The sequence below is a fragment of the Ambystoma mexicanum genome, chromosome 3p (assembly GCF_040938575.1).
Source record: "Ambystoma mexicanum isolate Mex_15411 chromosome 3p, UKY_AmexF1_1, whole genome shotgun sequence".
In the NCBI taxonomy this organism is placed as follows: Eukaryota; Metazoa; Chordata; class Amphibia; order Caudata; family Ambystomatidae; genus Ambystoma; species Ambystoma mexicanum.
In genome coordinates this window covers 189,715,893-189,735,478 of record NC_090925.1, presented here as the reverse complement: position 1 = coordinate 189,735,478, position 19,586 = coordinate 189,715,893, and the positions used below count along the sequence as shown (strand labels likewise).

Below are 19,586 nucleotides of genomic sequence, written 5' to 3'. Positions count from 1 at the left end.
ATCAGAGTATGTCCTTCCTCTGACCATTCCTCCAGTTTCTTTAATAGGAGGACTGTACAGAGCTTTGATGACCCATTCAGTATGGTAGCGGGCGATCAGCTCTGTTTCCTTGCTTAAACCTTGGGACAATAATACCAGTTTTTAAGCTGTTAATTGATAGTCCTAGATCAATTCATTAATCCATAAGACTTTAGGTGCTATTTGCTTTCATGTTCCTTTTTTTTTTTTGTTTCTTCCTGGAAAGGATATGCTAGAGACATTTTCAAAAAGCAACTTTTATTGTTTCAATGGGTAATTAAATCAAATTAAGATGTTATAGCCAATGTGGTAATCATACTCAGAAAAACCTCTTTCCAATAGGTTTACTCTCCCAGGTACCTCTGCCTGCATTGGATAACTCCCAGCCTCCCCACTGTGAAGAGTCAGAGCTGGTTCTCTCCAGAGATGTGGTCTGGGACCCTCTTCATGTGGCCATGGAAAGACAGATGCTTCCTGATCCCGACTCTGGGGTGGTTTAATGCAAGAGCATCACATGGGGGGTGGGCGGGAACAGACCAGGAAGACTGAGATAACCCCTTCTTTAACTTTCCCTGTAATTCCACTCTCTTGATGGCTGTTTGCCCAATAGCAGAAGTTGAAAAACCTAACTTTGGGAAAGAAACTACAAATCCTAGAGGGACTGAGACAAGGAAGAGGGCTGAAGAGGCATGCAGATGTAGTAGTCAGGCAATTAAGGCTAGTAGCCATTGCAGTAGTAGGGCAATTGTGGCTAATAGCCCACACCTAGGAAGCATAAAAGGGCCCCCTCAGGGAGAGAAAGAGGAAAGGGCTGGATGGAGCTGGAAGGTTTGTTGGAGTGCAGGCCGTGGCAGTGGAAGTAGAATGACGACACAAGGCTGGCAAACCAAGCAGAAGTCTGACACCGGAACGAGGAGACAGCAGATTTCACCTGTTCTGAGAGAGTCCTGTCCTCCCAAACTCTGAAGTGCAGAGGCTGCACAGTGGAGGACATGCTTGACAAACGGTTTTCCCCATGTGAGCCTGATTGCTGTGGTTGCCAAGCTGCTGGTGTGTCGAACACTGAGCCCAGAAGCACTTGTCAAGTCGAGGGACTTGGAAGCAGAGGAAACCCTCAAGACGTGTGGCCGGACCGGAGACACCTGTTCAGGAGAAGGGTGTGGGTCCCCAGCGAGCCAGAAGCAGTAGAAGTTGAAGTTGGGGAAGCAGTGCGACCCGCAGAACAAACTCTTCAGAAGCCGGTATGTGAAGCACAGCGTTCTAAAGCATTGCGCAAGCCTTGCTGCTTACAGTAAACAGCTCCTTTGCCACTCGTGTAAGACTTTCAGTGAGTAGAAGTGGACCGCTGTATTCAAAAATCTTTGACCAATGGAATTGTAACACACACGTATAAAGTAAGGCTTCTTGCTCGCGTAGGAAGCTAACGCTGTTAAACCCATTATTCTAATAACCGAAGACTATAATTGCTCAAAGCCTGGTTGTGTGTCCTTTATTACGAGAAGGGTATTACGAGAAGGGTAGGCTGCGAAGACCCTCACTGGACACTTAACTCTGACAATATTGAAGTTACAATCTTCAACATGGGAAAACTACATTAACAAATGGTTGCATGTGCCTTATTGTGATTCACAAGGAGACCTGAACTCTTATAATTTGCTTCTATGGGAATACAATTTATCAACCACCTTTAAAGCTTGACAAATACATCAGAGTGGTTGCATGTACCTAATTGTGCTTTCTCCTGAAAGACTGAACCTTATACTTTGTATATAAGTGGCACACCTTTCATTTAGAAGAGTATAACAGACTGAAGAAGAGAACAAACATTGCTTAAAGCCAAGAGGTACCCCATAGTGGTTCTATGTTCTTTCATTGAATTTCTTTTAGTTTTTTAGGTGGGCGTTACACCCCCGTCGAAACACCCCCACCACTCTGCCGTATTCTTTTTTACTATTCCCGACATATCCCTCCTACCCCCTTATCTGCCTTTCCCACCCCCCCAAATAAATTCGATAAACATATTTGTAATTCTGTACACGTTTAAAATGCAGGCATAGAAATGCCTGGCAATGAAAGAACGTTATACCCCCATATTAACTATGAAGCTGAACCTTCCTCAGAGTTTAAACCAATCCAGCAATACTGAGAAGTTATTAACAGTTGAATGGCATAAACCAACAAGTAGACAACTGTTACCGGAGGCTAAGAGAGTGGCACCGAGGCTAAGAGAGTGGCACCAAGGCATCTGGGTAATTGTTGGGCTGAACGCTGGTAGAAAGGTGCAGGTGAAATTGGGGAAGGGGAATTGGCTGCATGTGAAGAACATTTTTTGAAGTATACTCAACCTGCAATTCCCAAGACTTTGAAGGCCAGAAAGAAGGGAGACTTGGAGGCAAACACAGGTTACCATGGTTGACAATTGGGCAAGAGAGGCTAAGCGGCTGCCCTTTTGCAGGAGAGAACAGATTGAAGGAAGAGTGCCTAGCCTACCTCAATAGGTTGAGGGAGTGTCAAAGCGATCTTGTCAAAGGCGGGCTAAAAGACATTGCAGTTGTTGAAATCAAGGTAAACTACTGTGGGACAAAGGTAACTCTTCTTATGGTAAAACTGAGAAGATTTATAGTTATTGAAGTGTGGCAAATCTTCCTGTGGGATTGACAAAGCATTGTGGCCAGGATTACCATTGGGGCTATTTGGCTTTAAGTGGAAACTTCAGCCAAAAGGAGGATATTTGTTGCTAGTTGAACTTTTGTTACAAGGAGCAGATTGTTACCATTGTAACCTTTTTTTAATGCACCTTTGCATTAATCTCCCAGGACTTTAGAAGGTCATTTAGGAAATGTACATATTGTTTGTTCTGTTGAGTTGCCATACCTTTATTTGTGTGTTTGTTGTTTATTGTGAGGGCCAGGTATACTGTGTTGCTGTGTTCCCTTAGCTTTATGAATAGACAGGGAATTCCTCAACAGAGAAGAGAAAGAGAGGCATTTTGATAGGTTTTCTTTTAAAATAAAATGGCATATTTTTAAAGATCTTCAAACGGTTGTCTGCCTCGCATTACTGACCCCTCCCACCACACCCTATTACCAGAGTTCTAAAGCGTACCAGGTAGAACAACTCCCTCCCTTAGGCCAGAATAATTGAAAACAAAATAATGTAGAACTAAAAACAAAAAAGTCTCTTCCAAACCCACTCGGTTCTTCTCGGGCATGGGGTCGGGAGCCTGCCCTGGCACAGCCTTAATGTAAAGTATCTGCATAAACTCCTTACTATTTCACTTATGTTTCGTTCTTTAACCTTTGCCAACATTGCTACGCCTCTTGTAACGAGTAAGCAATGTTGTTTCATGTAACTAAGCTTTCCCTGATGTAACAGCGCCTCGATGCCCATTGGCTGCACGTGTGCTTTATAAATACAAATAAATAAAACTAGCCTTCGGGTCTGTGCCGTTCACTCAATCTCTGGGTAAAGTGTTATTCTTAGACTTCTTGCATTCTTGACAGTGACGTTATTAGCTTGAGTATGGTTGGGAGACCTCCCCTTATGGCCTCGGGTCTGGAATGGTAGTGGTCAGCAAAGCTGATTCCAGATATTGGGTTGGACAGTCTCCTTGACAGCAATGGCCAACAGTCTCAAGCCAGAAGAAATCCACAACAGAGTTGTTACTGGTTTCCCATAGGCATCCCACCAGCCAAACCTCTGATACCTCCTTGATGCTCTGCCAAGTGCTTGTTCCTCCACCCATTTCAGGCTCCAAGAGGTTAGGTTCACCCTTCACCCTACTCCACACTACAGCCCTGCTAGTCTCTGGGCCCAGGGTGCCCTTAATTCTAAACCCATCCTCTCTCCTACCAATTGTGTTCCTCCTCCTCACTTTCATCCTCCTCCTCTTCTATGCATCGACTCCATTTTTTACTATTGGTGGTGTAAAGGGAAGCAGGAAAGCCCGAGCACAAGCGGAACAGACGGGTCAGGAAATCCTGCACCCAAGTAACGGAAATAGTCAAGGTAAATGGCAAAGCCTGCTTTATGAACAAACCACATAAAACAGGGACAGCAGTAAGCACACAATTCTCAAGAGCTCTCAAGGTTTTCAATACAGAACAACAAATTAAAACTGAAAAACACTTCATAGCTGTTGTAATACCAGCTACCATGCAAAAACCTATGAGGTCGGGGATTGGTTAGGGGAATTGTCTACATATACAATATATTGGGGTTTGTCTTTTCATTGGACAGAACTTTCTGATGGCCTCACCTTAAACCATCCCTAAATTGATAAAGGTATAAGAGACCTAATCTAAACAATAGGTAATTGGCTAATGCAACATGTACTGGGCAGCATCATACTGAGAGTTTTGATTGGTCTTCATCTCTTACCAACTTTGAGCACTTGGCAGGTCATCAGCACCAGAGTAAAAATATGGGTAGCGGGAGCGAAACCCAGAAACTGCTTCTTCTGATTAAATAAAACACCATCCCTTATTCCCTAGGAAATCTAGCGTTGTACTTGGCCTTGTCCGGTGTGTCTGTTCTGGGAATTGGTGGGGAGTTGAGGCAGGTGCAGGTCTGTGTCTGGATTTAATGAATACTGTGTCTTCCAATTATAGTTCATGTGTGAGAAGACCATGTTTTGAATAATTTTACACAGCTTTTACTGTGATTTTAGTTAATAGTAATACTAGTGTTACCCTTTCTGGCCACTGGAGACTTAGTCGATCCGCTCCTTGTACAGTATTAAGCTTCAAATTAATCTGCACCTGGCATTCAAAGGCCATTTGTTTTTTACTTAATCTAAAAGAAGCATGTCTTACGCTTGAGAATTACCTTCTGCTCTCTTCGGCGCCATCCAGAGTGCCCTTATTGCACAGTAACTTTGGAAGGTGGCCATGCAGCCATTGTCTGTCCTGCACGGATCTGAATTTCAGCTAATTAGCAAGTCGGACCTCTCTGGAGCATCAAGTCTTCTCATTCACTGTAATGTTGCTCCACCTTCCATTGTATGCAAGATGGCTACTCATTACTGTTGAGTTTCTACATTTATCAAGCTATACGTGTGTCGTTCGTGTTGCATTTCAGCGTATACATTGGTTATGGTAAATTCTTCAGGTCTATATGGTGCAAGCAATATTCTTTGTGTCTAAGCACGTTTGACCTAGTGTTCGTGTTTCTTCATGGTGAATGCATGGTGTCTATTGTACTTGGGTGTGTTAGTTGGCTGTGAGGTCACTTGCTCTCATCATCTTTAGTTAGTTTCATTTCTTCATGTATTTGTCTGAAATGAGGCTGATATGGTTGCCTTGGTGCATAGCGTTTCTCACTTTTATGCTATTGGTGCGGGGAGGGGCATTCACCATGAATGACGTATTCATCTGTCTCTCGATAGTGGCCTTCCTCCTTTTTTTTTTTTTTTTTCCTGCCCCTCACCCATGTTGTTCCTCTTCTCCTTTTTAACCTTCTCTCCCCTGATATGCTTCCTCCTCTCTTTGATTTGTATTCCTCTTCTCTCTTAACCCTCCTCCTCCATTCTTCATCCCTTCACCTCCTGCTCTTGCTTTGTTTGGTGCCTTCTCCAGTCACCCACGCCATTTGAGAAAAGCTTCCCTATTGTGTAGCTCTCCAGGGCCTGTAATTGAGATCCTAATGGTGGAAATGGTTTAATCCGTGGGGATATTGGGGTAAGGCATACTAATAAAGCAAGTGGGAAGACTACTCTTGCCTTCCAATTACAGCCACAATCACTTTAGGGTATAGAAGATTTGACTGCTTTTGGATGTATTTCTTCTCAGAAGAGGGTTTGCACATTCTCTTCAGAAGTCGATGCAGGGTTCACTAAAGGAACAGTAACCTTGGATGGCTTACTGTGGCAAGCCCCTTTTTCCCGCCCTGTGCATGGTGAGGTTGACGATGAGATTGTACCCACTCTGCCACCTGGCCCAGCGTCGCAGCACGAGTGACGGCAATCCCCTCCTTTGGCCACCCCTGTTATTACAATAAGGGCAATTGGTCACAAATTAGAAGTATGATGTGTCCCATTATATATTATAAAAAGCAATATTTTGAACAGGATGTACATAACTAAGTGGGTCTTGTAGCTCCAGTTTCAGTAGACTAGAAGTTTGAAAGATTTTCTTTTGTTACTATGAATACTTTTTTTAAATCAATGTTTTCAATGTGGCCATTTTAATCCTAAAATCTGTCCAGTCTAAGGAACAAATGACGTTTAAGTTAGTTTTTTTAATTAAACATACTGGTTTGAATTCTGGATATGGAAGATCATGTGTTCGACCTTATATGCAGTTTCTTGCAATCGCTTAAAAATGTGGTAAACATTGATATTTACTGGTAGGCACACTGACTCACGTACATTCGCCCCAGTGCTAACCACTGTAAGGCTATTTCAAAGGTTGAATATATCTGTATCTATCATCCGAGAATTCCACTGCGTAACTTCCTAGCCTTGGTTCCCACACTAGATAGGGATGTGCAGAGGTCTTGGGGAGCAGACACAGAACTGGTCCTGGATGACCTATTCCCGGATGTGACTTTTGTGTCTCCCTTGGACTATATGGCCAAATTTGGCAGTGGTCCACCGGTTGTTTTATCTTACCATAGGTTGAGGTCTGCTGCTAGACAGCTGTGGCCAATGTTTCCGCACAAGCCCGAGGTTCACCCTCTTATAGATGCTATAGTTGTAAATGGGGAATGCACACAGCTGGTCTCTAGGCTGTACAAGATAGTAATGAATGAACAACCAATTAAGATCACTGTGTGGACTCGATGAGAACGTGACATGGCAACTCAGTTTTCAGATGTCCAGTGGAGGAGGTGTTGTGCATTAACCAAGGAGGTGTCCATGTGTGCCAGCTAAAGGCTAATCTGGTTTAAGGCTCTAAATCAGCTCCATTGTTTATTTGTTTGAATTACATAGTGATTTGTACAAAAAGGGGTTTTATCAAACTTTCTTTATCTAAAATACAAGATGACTAGAAGTAGAAGACAGCAAAGAATGGCGGGCTGATAGTTGCGTGTTTCTCTGTAGTCAAAAGGATCCTTGTGCTGTTTTCTATAATGGATAATTTATTTGGTCAATTTTACTAAATGCGTTTAGAAGAATTTTTGTTGTCGCTATTATCCACAAAGTTTTTTCTCCGTTAATGAGACAGCCCCACTAGGTGTCTTCCTTTCACAGAAGAAATGGAGAGCATAAATGTTTTAAGTATACGCTTCTGATTTCTTGTGTTTCTGGGCATGACAGCAAGAGGTGTCTTATTATTTCAGTCTGCTCTTGATTTTTGCAGAGTCTGCATTTGTTTGAGGTAGAAAGGTCTCTGACTGCCCGGATTTCATTTGTATCCAAGAGGTTTAGACGCACCCTGAGGAACACATTCCTTAATGACTTGTTTGGGAATTTCTTCATGAAATCCTGGGTCTCGTTTAACTTTTTAGGATTCGGTGGCAAGTGGGTTGTCGATTTTGTTCTTTGCCGTCGTTTCTAGTGTATATATCCAGTCCAGCTCTTCCATTTTCTTTTTTACCCTTTGCAGGTTTTAGATCAAATATACTTCTGTACATTGTGCTACTGCCATCTTGTCTTTGTTTTCGTTAACCCATGTGTTCAGCATTTTGCAGTGTGCTCCTTTAATCTCTGTGTTTATCATAGATCCTGGGGCTATCCGAGAGCAGTGCTTTCCTAAATAGCATCATACTGTTGGTCTCGATTGTTCCTTTTAGCGAGAGTAAACTCAGTTTGCGTCTGATCGAGGGCATTGGTGTTGACTTTGGCAAATTTAGGACAGATCTCCAGAAATAGGCTTCTAGTTTCTGCAAAATATTTTTCAGAATGTTTGGCATCGCTTTAACTCCATACGTTAAGGTTGGGATCACCTTAGCTCTGTAGAATTGGATTACTGGAAGAAGGGAAAAGCGGCCACATTTTTTATTCACTACACGAGTTTGTGACGGAAGTTTCCTTATTTTCTCCAAGAGAGCGCGCTGCATTGTATTTTCCGCTCTGGAGCTGTCCAGCATAACTCCCAGGTGCTTAAATTCAGTTACTTTTTCAATTTGCGAGCCCTCTAGATGCCATCTTAGGTTTTCTTTTCTCTTTCTTGATTTCTCTAGCACCATCACTTTTGTTTTTCCCTTATTGATTTCTAAGTTGTTTTAAACCAATGTACTTGCAAAGGTTGTCGAGTTGTCTTTGCAAAGCAATTGCAGTGTCGTCAAGAAGGATCATATCATCCGCGTACAGCATTTGGGATACTGTTGCTTCATTATACGCCTAATAAACTGGCTAGGTTCAGGCCAGATAACCCAATGTTTGCATGAAATGTAATCATACCACGGCAGCCACATTACACATGTTCTGGGGGTGCCCTGTCATATATGGTTTCTGGGACAGGATCTGAACCACGCTGCATGAAATCTTGGACATCCTCCCCAACATTGCCACCAGTTAAATACCTTCTGGGGGATATAGGTAAGGTATCTGTAGGGGTCAGAAGACTGTTTAAGGTAGCTTGCATTGTAACCAAGAAGTGTGTTCTCAAACACTGGAAGACAAAGAATTGCCAGACACACACACAGTGGCTACGAGATCTGATCCACACATCTGAGAGGGAGGAAGAGTATATTGCCTCTGGCTCACTGCAGTGCAGACCTAAAGACATTTGGGCCCCCCTTACATGCGTTTCTGACCTCTGATGAGAACTCAATATCGGATGGTGGGGAAACTGGGTAAATAACTGTGACCCCTGCCAGCTCCTTGGCATGAGGATGATGTACTGCTTTCCTTTGGTTTGTTGGTGCCATTGTGTCGACATGTACTGACCTGCTCAGTGATACTATTACATAAGAAATCCTTGCCTGTTTTAAGAATTACACTGGGTCATTGCTCAAGCTTGCGTGGGTGTGCTACTCTATTGCCCTTAAAGTTAAATGTTCATTTTAAATAAACTTTTAAATAAAAACAAAATATGGTATGCCTATGGTTGGATTTTCCCCGAGTAGTGAAAGTCCCATTTGCATTACATTCAACTTGGATACTATTATTTATTATTATGGTATTCATTGAGCGCGGTCCTAGCTTCGAGAAGCAACAGAGCGCTTTACAGAGGTATACAACAATACAGCTACATCACTGACCGCTTTACGGAGGTATACAACAGTAAAGGTGCATAACAGACTGCTTTTCAGAGGTAATAAGAGAACAGATATACAGCAGGGTGTGGGATACAGAGGGGCACAGAGGAGAGGGGTACAGCTGTACCAGGTGGCAGGGAGGAGAGGGGCAGGCAGCGTCTAGCGAGTCAGGTGGCATCAAGAGCAATGTGATGGCCTAGGTGTTGAGAAGGGGAGATACAATAGGGTTAAACATTTTAAGGCAAATCTTGGGATATACTTAATTTATGATACCCATACCAGTTAAAGGAATTTTACGGAACCATTCAAGAACTTAAACCATAGCCATCCTACCCATTACTCAAAGGAGGCATCAACTATATTGGGACAATAAGACTTCTTGTTTTAAACTGTTAATTCTTTTCAGTGACTAAAGAACATTTTCAGTTTTATGTTTTTAATCAAGTAAGTGTAGAGTTTTGGAGTGGGAGATAAAATGTGAAATATTTTTTAAAAAATGATCTTTTGTTACAAAATGCACATTTTATGAGGCATTTAGGGTGGTGTTAGCTGGATGGCACTATAAGGGTTGACCAGGGAAGTTAAGGGAAATCGGAGGAGCTCCATCCAATTTATTTTATGAATAGTCTAGTGGTTTAGGGCTGGAGGAAAGTAGATTTTTGAGTTGTAATTATTGATCTGAAATGATAATTTTGATGAAAGGATGCTTAGCAAAATTCCAACCCCAGAATTAGCGGCAGCATGTGATCCTGTCAAGAATTCATTAAATTTCTGAAATAATGTTATGAGGAACCAACTGAAGTGTTGAACAAATCCCAGTATGCATTTTGATGATCAGATTTCCATGGGTTGAGTTTACTAAGCGACTCTTTACTAAGCCATTACCCTTCTCACACATACCAGTAAACAGGACTTTTAGAGACTGTACATCTGAGTGTACTCCTGGGATGTCACCCCATTCATTCTTTCTTGGAAATATTGGGTAAAGATGTGGACAGGGAGCTACCACATTACCACTTGTTTGCTGCTAAGAATCTGAACAACCTCCTAACTCATATTTGCTTCACAGGGATCCTACTGGACCATAGACACCTGCCCGAAGGATGACCTGACCTTGCCTCGGAGGAAGCGACCCTACCCCGATGAAGAGGTGAGATTATGTGCTCCTAAATCTATCTATTGTTAACTGTCCAGTCTTCTTGTCCCAATGAGCCAATTCGGTGACTGATTCCATCGGTTAACTGACATTCACCCTGTTTACATTGCACACAGCCATCGCCAGATTCCCTTGAGCAGGAAGTCAGCAAGAGTCCATGCAGTGTTGCCAGTAGTGATGTGTCATTGGCTTCAGACGGGACGCAACAGCTTTCTTTGGACAGTACAACTCAATTACAGAGCTACAGCCAGGTAAACTGCAATGAAATTTCTGCTGGGAGAGCTCTCTACCTGGAAATCTATATTGGGGTTACCCTAGAGGGGTCTCCTTTAGAACCGGTACAGTGCATTTTAACTCCCTGCGGAAATCCTCCCGTAGGGTCGGGTGTCGGAGGGACCACAATCTGTATGATCTACACCCAGTAATTAACATTTTAATGCTATCCTCAGTGTCGGGACATTTTCCAATTATACATTTCAAAATCTGGATATAATGTTTGACCTTGAAGTATTGTGTTTAATTGGTTATTTGAATATAAAATAATGATTTGAATATACAGAATGCAACACCATACCCCCCACCTAACCTGAGCAAGTCCTGTGGGAACAATCAACCAACCCACATTCCAACCCCCCTACTACTACCAGTAACACCCTTTACCACCTGGATACAGGCATAGACCGCAATGGCCAACCTCACAAGTCCTCTTCTCAGCGCTGCCCTAGCAAAAAAGACCTAGCCTCCCCGAGAAAAGTGGCGCTCTGACCACCAAACCTCACCTGAGCTTTGGTCAATGCCGGATCTATCTTAGCACACCCACTGGACCTCAGGGTCATCTTTGACTCCACACTTTCCTTCTCCGCCCACATCTCTGATGTCTCTAAAAAGTCAAACCTCCTACTGCACCTCCTCAGAGGTACTCTGCCTTTCCTCTCCTTCCCCCAGAAGCTCATGGTCTCCCAAGCTCTGGTTCTCTCTAGGTTGAACTATTGTAACAGCCTCTTTCTGAATCTACCTGCCTCTACTCTCCGCCCTCTGCAACTAATCCAGGACAGAAAAGACTTGACCTCAAGCCCTGAAATCGTATCTCTCCAGCTCTGAAATCCCTCAATTGGCTCTCAGTGGATGCAAGGATAGAATTCAAAATCCTCTGCATTGTCCACAAGGCTTTCTGGGGCCTGGGTCCAAAATACCTTCCCCTATCCCTCTGCAAATAACTCCCTTCTCAAGCTCTTCACTCCTCTACCTCTAACTCCCACAGGGTTAGTCGTTTTTCAAAGAAACGTCTGGGGGTAGATCTGTCTTCGGCTGGGGCCTCCCTCTGGAACAGCCTTCCTGCCACTCTAAAACTTGGAGAACCATCTCTGGTTTCGGAAGCATCTCAAGACCTTTTCTTCTGCCTTCGCGCCCCCTCTCCCCTGCTGATCTTTTCTCTCTTGGCACCGTGCACCTGGCCACCCTCTGTCCTCCGGGCCCAGGCACCTGCTCGCCCTGCTGCACTGCCTCCGGACCACCCCTTGCACTGGGGTCTGTATCTGTACCCATACAGCCTCCCTCCCTTTTTTCTTCCTGCACTTATCAGACCTACCCTGTCTGATGCCTTAAACCTAGCACTTGCCAATTGCTGGCTGCACTACCACTGTTTGTTGCCTTTATTATTTATCTGTTTATTTATTATTTATCTGTTTCTCCTTTGCTTTGCACTTTCCACTTCTCCCCCCTTCCATGCAATTTTCCCCTCCCCCATGCACTTGCGCGTTCTCAATGTCACTGGGCCTAGTAAGATCTTTGGTTTGTTCTCCCCTGTTCCCCTCCCTTGCCTTGTCGCGCTCTGAAACACATGTTTACGAGCACGATAGAAATAAAATATCACTATACACAACCGAATTACTTCCAAAAGTCTGGAATACCTTACCATCACAGAAACATGGTTGCATGACACATCCAGGTCTGCACTCTCCATAGCCATCCCACCTTCTTTCACTATCTAACGTTGTTCCTGCCTCAATGCTAAATACAAACATCAGACAGGCCAGTGCCCCCAAAATACCTAACCGTGAGCTGCTCGCACTCAAATTATCACTTTCGAAGGGATTGTGTCCTCCGACGTATTCCTTATCTTTGATAATACGTTTCCAGCTTGCTGGCCTCGGAAATGTTTTCTGTAGAGGGCGCTGTACATCGACGTCCGCCGAGTCGATGTCCCTCGCCAGCCTCCGTATCGGCGCCGACGTCACCATGCCCATAAATAGCCACGCGCTGCGTCCGTTGCTCAGTTCTGTTTTTCCGCGCTTTGTGGGGCCTCAGAAAGTCGTTGTTCAGTTCAGTCAGGTTTACCATCTATGTCGACTCGAATATTCCTTATCGTTCTCGATGGCTTCTTCATCAGAACCGACAACGCCGCGATCCGGCTTCAAGAAATGTTGAGACTGTGGTAAAAAAATGTCAATAACGGATCCACACAGGGTCTGTTTATGGTGCTTGGGGTCCGAGCACCATTGTTCGGAGTGTGAGGACTGCATGTCCATGACGGCGAAAGCCCTGAAGGAGCGAAAGGGGAAGCTCGAGAGAGGTAAGTCAGCCAAAACCTCCTCGAAGGTTTCGTCGGCTGAGTCGAGGCATTCGTCTCCTCACCGTCGAAAACACTCCCATTCTAGATTTCGAAGCAGCTCCCACCATTCGTCGATCTAGACACTCAAAAAAGAGCCGTCGAAGGTCCCATTCCATGTCGTCTTCTGTGTCCCCAGAAAGGGTTTCCTGTCCCACCAAACACAGTTCTCAAGCTGAGTGGGAGGAATTCAGAAAGAAAATGTTAAGCGTCTTCGAGAACGTGGCCTCGACCCCCTCGAAGACAGCTGAGGGTGATACCCCGGGTGAAAAACCCAAAAAATCAAAACGCCGCGAGTCGCAGCACCCAGCGAAACATTCCACCCGAGAGCGCCATGAGCCATCGGGGAAGAAGGCACCGTCTTCGACGCCGTCGTCGAAGATTCCTTCGACGCACGGATCGGCGCCATTGACGCCGTTGTCGAAGGGTTCCTCGACGCATCGGTCGATCGACTTGGCGCCGACACCAACGAAAGAGAGGACCAAGGCTGCACAGCCATCAGTGATTTCAAGGGCCTCCGGCACGACGCCGAGACCGTCGTCGATGCCCTCGAGTAGGATCCCGATCCTCTCGAGTTCTTCGAGACCCCTTCCAGTTTTTTCGACGCCATTTTCGGCGCCTCCAAAGCCTGTTACATCGGCGTCGACGACTTCGACATTTTCTCGTCCTATAACGACGAGTTTGGCTCCTTCTGCCCTAGAGATGGGCTTTACTCCATTTCAGAGATCAGAATACCCTGGTCTTTCTTCAATTTATGAAGAAGGGGAAGACTCTGACCAGGAAACATTTGGTTTACAGAGAACCACACAGCCTACTGCAGAGGATTTCACCTCTGAAGAAAGAAGGCTGAAGGAACTACAGGAGTCACTTCATGAGGCAAGTGGACTAGACACTTCCCCAGAAGTGGAATTTGTAAAGCCAGACCTAGGGGAACATGCCGAAACACCATATAGAACCCTGATGGCAAGAATAATTGAGTTTATGGGTTGGTCTGCGCCTTCACCTGTTTTCCAACAGGATGAGCTAACAGATATATTGGACAAAGGCCCACAGGAGGACTCGGTGGTCCCCTTCCATGCAGCCCTACAAAGAAAAATTTCATCCAATTGGGAAGCTCCCGACGTTATCCCCGCAGTCGATAAAAGATTGTCGACAAAGTATAGGGTAGCGGCTGCTGACCCTGAATACCTGTCAAAACACCCGACCCCAGAGAGCCTGGTGGTTCAAGCGGCAACTTCATCCAGCAGTAGGACATAGGGATGACAAGAGGTACGACTCTATGGCAAAGAAGGTCTTCTCTGCCTGTAGTATGGCGTTGAAGTCCATCAACGCCACCTGTACGCTCGCCAGGTTCAGTCACACACTATGGGAGTGTGCTTCATCAGCGGCTGACTGCATACCCGATGGAGAGGAAAAGAAAGCCTTCCTTAACATCATTAAAGATGGCAAAGATGCCATGTGCGAATCACTTCAAACGGGCATCGATTCCGCTGACAGTATCAGCAGGGCCATGGCGGCAAGTACAACAATCCGCCAGCATGCGTGGTTGCGAAAGTCGGGCTTTGCCCCTGATGTACAGGCCAGACTTTTGAATATGCCCTTTGACGGCTCTTCATTATTTGGGAAAAAGGCTGATGACAGTCTGGAAAAGTTACAGATTTCTAAAGCAGCAGCAAAATCCTTAGGAGCTGCTATCCGCCAAACTCCTTTTTGCCCCTCAGGAACCTCTGGGAGAGGAGTCCTTTCGCTATTATTCCGCATTCATAAAAGGCAGAGGACAGCCGGCTCAAAGAGGCCAAAGGAGATCCACTCGAGGTGGACGGGTCAAAGGTACTAAGACCGCAGCAGGTGCCTCTTTACCCTCGGCATCTGCATCAGCCGCCCCCAAACCACTCTGAGGCCTTCATACACAAGACACCTGTAGGGGGCAGGTTAACTCACCATCTGACGGAATGGCAGGCTATAACGTCAGATGCTTGGGCGTTGGACACAGTTGCCCAAGGTTACTGCCTACCCTTTCTACACATCCCTCGGAGTCAACCACCGGGGAACAGCTCCCTAAAAGTTCCAGATCCGCTCCTCTTGCAGGAAATTATGGACCTGCTAGAGAAAGGTGCCATAGAAGCGGTACCTGTAGCGGACAGGAACAAGGGCTGGTACCCCCCCCCCCCCCCCTACTTTCTCATACCAAAGAAGGACGGAGGACTGAGACCCATCCTGGACTTACGAGAATTGAACAAGTTCCTCAGGAAGGACAAGTTCAAGATGGTAACTCTCTCTCAGATCCTTCAGGCCCTCCAGCTCCAGGACTGGCTGGTATCTCTGGACCTTCAGGATGCTTATTTCCATGTGCCAATCCATCTCAAGCACAGGAAATACCTGAGGTTCGCAATTGGCAACTCTTATTATCAAATTCGTGTTCTGCCATTTGGGCTGACCTCCGCCCCATCACCAAGCTGATGTCGGTAGTGGCGGCGAGTCTAAGGAGGGAAGGGATCCACGTCTATCCCTACCTGGACGATTGGCTGATCAGGGCCGTATCTTCGGAACAGGCACAGACCCAGCTAGATTATGTCTGCCTCTTCCTTCACAGACTGGGCTTCTCCCTCAATTTAAAGAAGTCACAGATGATACCATCTCAGAGACTCCAGTTCATTGGAGCGGTCCTGGACACTTCCCTGGGAAAAGCCTCGCCACCAGAGGTGAGGGCTCAAGATATTCTACAGATGGTCACCAAGTTTCAAAATGCCCAGCGTCTCCCAGCCTTTGACTTTTTGAGGTTGCTAGGCCTCATGGCATCCAGCATCTTCCTTGTGCCAGAGGCTCGCCTGAGAATGAGATCTCTTCAGTGGGCACTGTCAAGTCAGTGGTCACAATTCTCAGGGAGAATGACAGACCTCCTCTGGATTCCGGACAAGGTAGCCCACTACCTTCTATGGTGGGCTCATCCAGAGAACATCTTGAAAGGAGAACTGTTTTGGCAACCATGGCCGGAGATAACAGTAGTCACAGACGCCTCGCTCACAGGGTGGGGAGCCCATGCCAACGACTTGACCATCAGCGGTCGTTGGTCTCCATCGGAGTCCAGACTACATATCAACCTATTAGAGCTGAGAGCAATCAGACCAGCACTGAAAGCTTTCCTGCCATCAGTACAGGGGAGAAATGTCCTGATAATGACGGACAACACGGTGGCCATGCACTACCTCAACGAAAGAGGAGGCGTAGGATCACTGCCACTGTGCAGAGAGGCAATGCAGCTCTGGTTTTGGGCAATTCGGGAAGGAATCTCTCTATCGGCAGTCCACCTAGCCGGAGAGAAGAATTTGACAGCGGACGCTCTGAGCAGGCAGAGCACAGTCTCCCACGAGTGGGAGCTAGCTCAGGAAGTCCTTCAAGAGATCTTCGCCCTTTGGGGAACCCCTCAGGTGGATCTGTTCGCCTCAAGCACCAACAGGAAGTGCGATCTGTTCTGTTCAAGGGAATTTCCCCCGAGAGGAGCTCTAGGAGATGCGTTCGTAGTGGACTGGTAGGTTCCACTCCTTTACGCATTCCCACCAGTCCCTGTTATTCCTCAAATGATCAGGAGATTGAGAAGATTCCGGAAAACCATGATCCTAATTGCCCCGGATTGGGCCAGGAGAATGTGGTACCCGGACCTTCTAGATATGTCCATCTGCCCTCCAATCCGTCTTCCACTCAAAGAGAATCTTCTCTCGCAGAAGGGAGGTCAGGTTCTCCATCCAAACACCGGAACCCTCAACCTTCACGCTTGGCTTCTGAAAGGTTGAGGTACAAGGATTGGGATCTCCCTGATGGCGTCATGAAGGTGTTGCTTTCGGCCAGAAGACCAGCAACAAAGTTTTTATACCGCTGCCGTTGGAACAAGTTTTGCAGCTGGTGTAGGGAAGAGAATATCAACCCTTTTTCATGTGGTACACCCGATGTTATCATTTCTACTCTACTTGGCAAACTCAGGCCTTCAAGTTGGCACTGTAAAAGGCTATCTCGCAGCGCTTTCTATCTTCAAGCGCACTGCGGAGGAACCATCGTATTTCAAAATTCCTCTAGTGGTACAATTTCTCAAGGGTCTAACTAATGTTTACCCTCAAACCATTCCAGGTTCCATTATGGGACTTAAATTTAGTCGTAAAGTTCTTAATGGGCACTCCATTCGAACCACTTCACTCTTGCGCATTGAGATTTCTCACACTTAAAACTGTCCTACTGGTAGCACTAACATCTGCTAGGAGGGTGAGTGAGCTACAAGCTCTCTCCTGTAAACCCCCACGTACAATCTTCCACAAGGACAAGGTTGTCCTACAGGTGAAGCCTAATTTCCTGCCAAAGGTGGTTTCTGAATTCCATATTACTCAGAAAATGACCTTGCCTTCATTCTACCCTCCTCCCCATCCGGGGAAAGAGGAGGAAAGGCTACACAGGCTGGACCCTAGGCGAGCTCTCAGCTTTTACATCAGCAGAATGGCTAGGATCAGGCAAGCAGACCAACTGTTTGTAGGATTCTCAGGTCACAAGTTGGGACTACCCATAACAAAACAAACCACCTCCAGGTGGATTATTTTGGCCATCCTGGAATGTTATAGACTAGCAGGGAAAGAGCCACCCCAAAATCTCAGGGCTCATTCAACCAGGGGTATCGCAGCCTCTTCGGCTCTCCAGAGAGGGGTACCGGTCCGGGACATATGTGCGGCTGCCACATGGTCGTCCGCACGTACATTCACAACATTTTATAATCTGGATTCCTCCACTGCTCAAGAGACCAGATTTGGCGTGGCCGTATTACATTCGGTCCATCCCTAAAGGGATACATAACACTATCACTCCCTCCTCCAATTACATACCACTGCTATGGGAGTCTATCAAAGATAAGGAATACGTCGGAGGACACAATCCCTTCGAAGAACAAGTTACTTCTTACCTAGTAACGTTCTTTCGACGGGATGTTCCTCCGACGTATTCCTTATCGCCCCTCCCATCCATCCCCGCAGTGATAACTTCCCTTGTGGTTGCAGCTTTTGCTCCTTCAAGGTTACTAACCGATTCAGGCATGTCTTTTCTTATGCTACAAAACAGAACTGAGCAACGGACGCAGCACGTGGCTATTTATGGGCATGGTGATGTCGGCGCCGATACGGTGGCTGTCGAGGGACTTCGACTCGGCGGACGTCGACGCGCAGCGCCCTCTACAGAAAGAATTTCCGAGGCCAGCAAGCTGGAAACGTATTATCAAAGATAAGGAATACGTCGGAGGAACATCCCGTTGAAAGAACGTTACCAGGTAAGAAGTAACTTGTTCTTCTGATCCATCACCTTGTATATCATTTATCGCCCACTAGGCCCACCCATTGCATTTGAAGAGGACCTCCTATATGTCCTATATGTCCTCAATGTAAACATAAAGCTGACCTAAAAAGTTATCCTCTTAGGCGACATCAATCCAGGGCTCAATGACATAAAAGACCATAATGCGGCAGCTGTAGTCGCCTCCCTCAACACTCTAGGGTTTACTTAAAGGTTGACATCACCCACCCATTCTAAAGGCTGCACCCTGGATTGGCTTTCGATCTTGACTACAATGTCTTTTTCCTCCAACATCCCTGCCCCATGGACTGACCACCACATTAACTCATTCACTATCCACTCTTCATCTCACAGCCACAAACTACTACTCCTTTACCCCCCACCATCGCTAGAAGCTCCCGAAACCTAACCAAATAGAAAATCCTACCTCTACTAGGTAATCTAGAACCCTCCTGCTAAGCACCAACCCATCAACCTTGTGCACCTCTACTATGAAACCATCATAAAGGCTGTTGATACCATTGCCCCTAAAGCACCTCACAAAACCAAACCCACCATCCACCTCAATGTGTGGTTTACCCCTGAGCTCAAAGTGCTCCGCTTCCTGAAACGCAAGGCAGAAACCAAATGGAGAAAAAACCATCATCTACCTCAAAATCCAACTTCTCCATAGCTCCAAAAATTACAAACTAGCCATCCTTCTAGCAAAGAATGCAGGCTATAACACCAGAATTGCTAATGCCAAGTTAACACGCAAGAGCTCTTTAATATCCTCAAAGAACTTGAATCCCCATGTGGCCCGCTTTCGAACATCACCAAAGACGAAGCCTGTTGCAGCAACATTTAGAATGCCCTGCAAGGCAAAATCTCAAACCTCCACGAAAAAAAATCAAACTCCAACAGAATGCTATCAGGACAAGCTCACCACCCCCGCCATCAATCCTATGCCCGCCATACCACAGGACTCTGGACAATTCCATTTTCACCAAGTCACTGAAGCTGATGTGACCGTCCTGCTAAAAGGCTTGAAACGATCCAGATGTAAAGGCGACCCAAGCCCAGCCACAGTCATTAAGCACTGCTCGGAAGCCTTGACACCTTTCATGATGTAATTCATTAATGCCTCTTTCTCACCCGGCCTAGTCCCGGCCAGCCTGGGTCCTACCGTTACTAATAATCCCTTGACCGGTCCATACCCACAAATTACCACCCTATCACGACTGTTCCATTCCTACTCCAAATCTTAGACAGAGCGGCTTACCTTTTTAGTCCAGCAATTCCTGGAGACCCACTGCATCCTTAGAATCTGCCAATCCGGCTTCCGCCTGGGTCACAGCA

At 45.9% G+C, this 19,586-nt stretch overlaps 1 protein-coding gene across 2 annotated transcripts in view; it reads left to right on the top strand.

Annotated features, from left to right (window-relative positions):
* Positions 1-19,586, top strand: part of FOXJ2 (forkhead box J2) — a 483,885-nt gene that overhangs the window by 352,865 nt on the left and 111,434 nt on the right. For both annotated transcript variants that reach the window (XM_069650595.1, XM_069650594.1), the window contains exons 4-5: positions 10,232-10,312; positions 10,435-10,569. In XM_069650595.1, the coding sequence (XP_069506696.1) occupies positions 10,232-10,312; positions 10,435-10,569 (216 nt within the window). The remainder of the gene's footprint in view (positions 1-10,231; positions 10,313-10,434; positions 10,570-19,586) is intronic.